The sequence below is a fragment of the Frankliniella occidentalis genome, unplaced genomic scaffold (genome assembly GCF_000697945.3).
Source record: "Frankliniella occidentalis isolate FOCC.00 unplaced genomic scaffold, Focc_3.1 Scaffold164, whole genome shotgun sequence".
Lineage (NCBI taxonomy): Eukaryota > Metazoa > Arthropoda > Insecta > Thysanoptera > Thripidae > Frankliniella > Frankliniella occidentalis.
In genome coordinates this window covers 306,672-311,118 of record NW_026267290.1, presented here as the reverse complement: position 1 = coordinate 311,118, position 4,447 = coordinate 306,672, and the positions used below count along the sequence as shown (strand labels likewise).

At 41.0% G+C, this 4,447-nt stretch overlaps 1 protein-coding gene across 1 annotated transcript; it reads right to left on the bottom strand.

Annotated features, from left to right (window-relative positions):
- Positions 1 to 1,615: 1,615 nt before the first annotated feature.
- On the bottom strand, positions 1,616 to 2,824 carry LOC113214825 (uncharacterized). The gene has a single exon (XM_052271525.1). It carries the CDS (start codon positions 2,822 to 2,824, stop codon positions 1,616 to 1,618), a length of 1,209 nt encoding a protein of 402 aa, XP_052127485.1.
- Positions 2,825 to 4,447: the final 1,623 nt, after the last annotated feature.

Below are 4,447 nucleotides of genomic sequence, written 5' to 3'. Positions count from 1 at the left end.
ACCCTTGTGAAAACGAACTCATCCGAAAATGTATCCGGGTTTGTACCGTAAAGAGTCCGAGAACCTCCGAGGCCTCGGACTTGTACCGCAATCAGTCCGATCGTTGTCGGACTTGCTCCAGAAAAGATTTTAGCCCGATACATCTCAGAATCCCTGTGACTAGGAGCGCTGCTGGCCGAGGCGCACTGATAAAACATTTATCACAGAATTAGAGTTAACTAAGTATAAACTTGTGACTTAAAGTGCTAAATACTGTACGTGCTGACGTGCAATTCTTGATCATACATATGCGACAGCCGTTCAGGCGTTTTCAAGTCCATGGCACAAAATTCAAACCGGAACTTTTGCTTTGGCCCAAATAATTTGAGGTCGTCTTACATTTGGTAATTTCCAATGGCCGCCACTAAGAAAAGGTAACTAAACCGAACATTTTAAAAATATGGGGCCACCCGAAAAAAAAAGATTCGTAAAAGTAAAGCGGCACGGCTTGTGTTTGCAAATTAGAATAGGAGAAATAATGTACTAGTGGGCATCGACGAAATGACCTGAAATGTATGTGAAGTAGCGCCATCGGCCGACAGCTGAAAACCGCATCATTCTACGTGGAACCGTTCGTCTCTGGGAGCGCAAGGACTGCCTCGACTGAGTCTCGAGTCAAGAGGCTTGTCGGACCAGCCCTCCCTCATGTTTCAGGTTAGCTCAGCGGTCAAAGGCGTCGACTTCACACCAAAAGAATCCGAGGATCCAAGGAACGAGTCCCAGCCCCAGCCGATACAAGCAGCGCAGTGTGTCTTCCCAGCATAGTAACACAGATATGAGCATGGTTATCAATCATTTTCATAGCTTGTATATCTGCGTAAAGATCTGATAGCAAATGATATTTTTGTTACTGTTCGCGATGGGTTGAAATGATTAGGTGTTATTTGAAAGGGATGTATACACAATGAATGTTGGTTATTGCGTGGGTTTGACCTAAACATGGCAATTGCGTTTATGTGGCAATAGAAGACAAAACATAAAGAGAAACAGCAGAGAACTAAAGTAATTCACAATGGCAATAATTGGTATTTACCAATTTTTGCCACTTTATTTCATAACTTGTAAAAATGAAAATAAAACACATTTAAAAAACAAAAACAAAATTAGAACAGCAAAATATGTTTCGATATACATGAGAAAATTGGGTATTAATTACTAATAATCGGAAAAATACGAAAAATGTCAGGGGGGGCGCTCTAGAGGGGGGTAGCTCCAGCACTTCCCACATTTTCCCCCTCCTCTCGCTTTCGCACCCGAGTGAAGGATTTGCTTCATGTTGCGAGAGGATAATGAATATTATTCCTATTTCATTGCTATCACACAATCTCTGTAGTACTTCCAGATGTGTAATGGAGTTTCTGTGCGGCCCGCCCTGACAAGCTCAGTTTCTTTTAGATCAATCTGGTGGCGGTGAGTTTGAGAAGTGCTTAAAGTTCAATCACTGTGTCAGAGTATCTTACGTCACCACTCTAATAACAGTTAAATAACATCAAGCAATATGAATAAAACAAAAGTAATTGGAACTATGAACACGTTATTCTCGTCCTCTCTCCCTTAATCCCGGAGCGCGCAGCATTCAACTACTGAACTGAACATAGCTTGCATGATGCTCTATTATCAGTGTCATTAAATACTTTTCTGTGCCTACATAAAAATATGGACTAAGAATAATTTCTAAAATTTCACGGAGCAATAAATATAACTTCCACACATTGTTTCCGACTGGTATTAAATCACTAATCATTTCACCAAGGTACCTAGCAACACAGATCATTTCAGAAGCTGATAAATTCCAAGAACAGCTTTCAAGGCGTTCAACAGTTAGATGTGATGTAGGAGGTTTATTCCCCATATCAATAGGCCCATAATCAAAACCTTTTATCCTATATTTTAATACATCAATAGTAAAGTAAGCTCTAGTGCTGACAAAATAGAATAAAATATTACAAATTCCATACTTTACGGCCCCTTCGTGAAGATCATGTAAAACATCACAATTCGAATTTTCAATGCAATTGAAGCTTGGAATAATATTAAAAACACAGAGTTCTTTAACACCAGTAAGTGACTTGTTAGTAGCAACATCAACCAAGTAGTTTTCAGGCGTACGAAGAAAGCAATCAGGCACCTTTTCACAAAAATGTTCCATTGTGTCTCTATGAAGTTTACAAAATCTACAATAAAAGTTTGCACTAAAACTACCAACAAAACCTTGCACTGCATGAAAACCTGCATTGTCTGCAATAAGCAGAGTGAACCGGAAGTAAATTTGATGAATTTCGTCTCCAGTATTGATCTGAATCCCTTCGGTTTCAAGAAAGGTCATCTCTTCAGTAACATTAGCAAAGCTTACTTCATTTCCAAAATCTTTACGATATTTTGACAGAAATATAGTGACTAGAAATACATTTTCAGCAGACGACGCAAGTTTGCGAGGCAAACATCCAATTGACCCATATAAGGCACCTAAACTATTATCATTATGATGTGAACCTAAAGGATTGTCCGGCTCGTAATCATCGAAATGAAGATTTATAGGCAGGTACATTTTCTCACCATCAGCGGCAGACTTTTCTTTCCACAAGTCACCTTTAATTACATTAGAAATCGTACCACTTGTATCATGCAGAAGTTGGTTCATATGAGTAGTAACAATATTAAACATTCCAGGCAATTCAAGAAACGACTTTAGAACTTTTCTAGTGGGAACGAATTGTCCAAACACCGGCTTTTCAACAAGTTCTACTATTCCATTCGTACTGACATACTTTTCAACATGGCCCATAAGAAAAGGTTCAGGACGAATAAACTTTCCTAGGGGAGAGTGGGGCACCTGGAGACATTTCGCCTTTTTAGCAGATACCTTACAAACCTTACTTAACTGAGACTTAACATAAGTAAACATAAGAATATTTAAGTAAGGTGTCATTGCTTTTACTCTCGGTAAGGACAGAGAAGCGAGAGCAGGTCCAGCTATCAGTAATATTGTGCCAGGGGGGATAGTGAGGCTGAGGCTGAGGCAGTGAGGCTCGATTTCCGTCGCCGCACGCCCGAGCGGAGTGGGCCGAGCCAACCCCCTCCCCCACCCGCTCCCTCCGCTGGAGCCCCCGCTTCTGAGGACGCCGGATTGTAAACATGCCGTAAAACGAATGATATGGTGATAGACGATACAGCGCGGTCACAATTCTTTCAATGTAGTGTCTGTAATGTTTTTCTTAAATCGTATAAATTATTTTATAAATATGGGAGAAAGGTAGAACAAAGCTTACTCTTAAATTGGTATCATCTGCTTTCACGATCCGTTTCTGGTCGGAACTTTTTTCACCCACTTCTCAGTGGATTTTGAAGTTAGGATCGCGTTTGAGAGACGAGGTGAAAGACCTAACTTAGAAGTAACTGGATCAGTTTTGTTTGTTGGAAAATTTTGAACGGTTTAGGTATGGTGGTGTGTTGAGTGCAGGATGCACTAGGTCTCCAGGTGCCCCACCCCTGGGGCACCTGGAGACAGCCGTGGGGCACTTGGAGACAGCCATCAAATTTGACTTTAGCAACTAAAAATAGTGCAGTTTATTGCCAAAATAGCATGTTCCACTCCCTCCCCTTCCTTCCCCATAACACTAAAAGAATGGCCCAGTTCTGCCTTGGTAATTACAAGTAACATTTTGTTAGGTATGCTACTCACAGTAAAGTCAACATAAAATAAAAGTAAAAATATCACCTGATAATAGGTTTAGCACATTTAAATATAACATCTTGTTACATACTTAAATTAAAATCAACATAAAATTTCAAAATTTCTATTCTCAATGAGAGGCCTCACTTTACTGCTTATATGGCTGCCTTTATGTTGCCCTCTCCAAATTTACCCCTATCTGTCTTAGGTTTGTAGTTGCGGACCATTTCTGTAAACATTTTTTGGCATTAGTTTTTGATAATCACGTAATTTTAAAAACATTCGGACATAAATTAAGGTGTCTCCAGGTGCCCCACAAAAATTGTCTCTACGTGCCCCACGAGACACATCGACGTTATGACGCTGCTCATCACAACCCTTGTGATCTGACTCAACATGTTTTTGAGCCATTTGAAAGCGCACAAATCACAGAATCCGTTGATATTTTTATCTAATTTTTAGGACAATTCTTACTGACCAATATGAAGCTTTGAAGAAACAAGCTGGGCCCGCTCTTCCGCCAAACCAAGTTGCCAGCTCCGCTTCGCTCCACCGGCAACTCGGTTCGGCAGGGAGCAGGCCCAGCTTGGCCTGCCGGCGGCGTTTGGTACGGGCCTTCGGCCCGTCCCTTCTGAATGTTTTTGGTGTAATACATCTTTTATCCGAAAACGGGCCTTCGGCCCGTTTGAGTGACGGCTCGCTTCGAACCATCTTTTTGCCAGGTACCTTTTCTGT

What these genes read in the sequence shown, in the direction of transcription:
- LOC113214825 (XM_052271525.1), bottom strand. Translation starts at nt 2,824, where the DNA reads ATGGGCCATGTTGAAAAGTATGTCAGTACGAATGGAATAGTAGAACTT.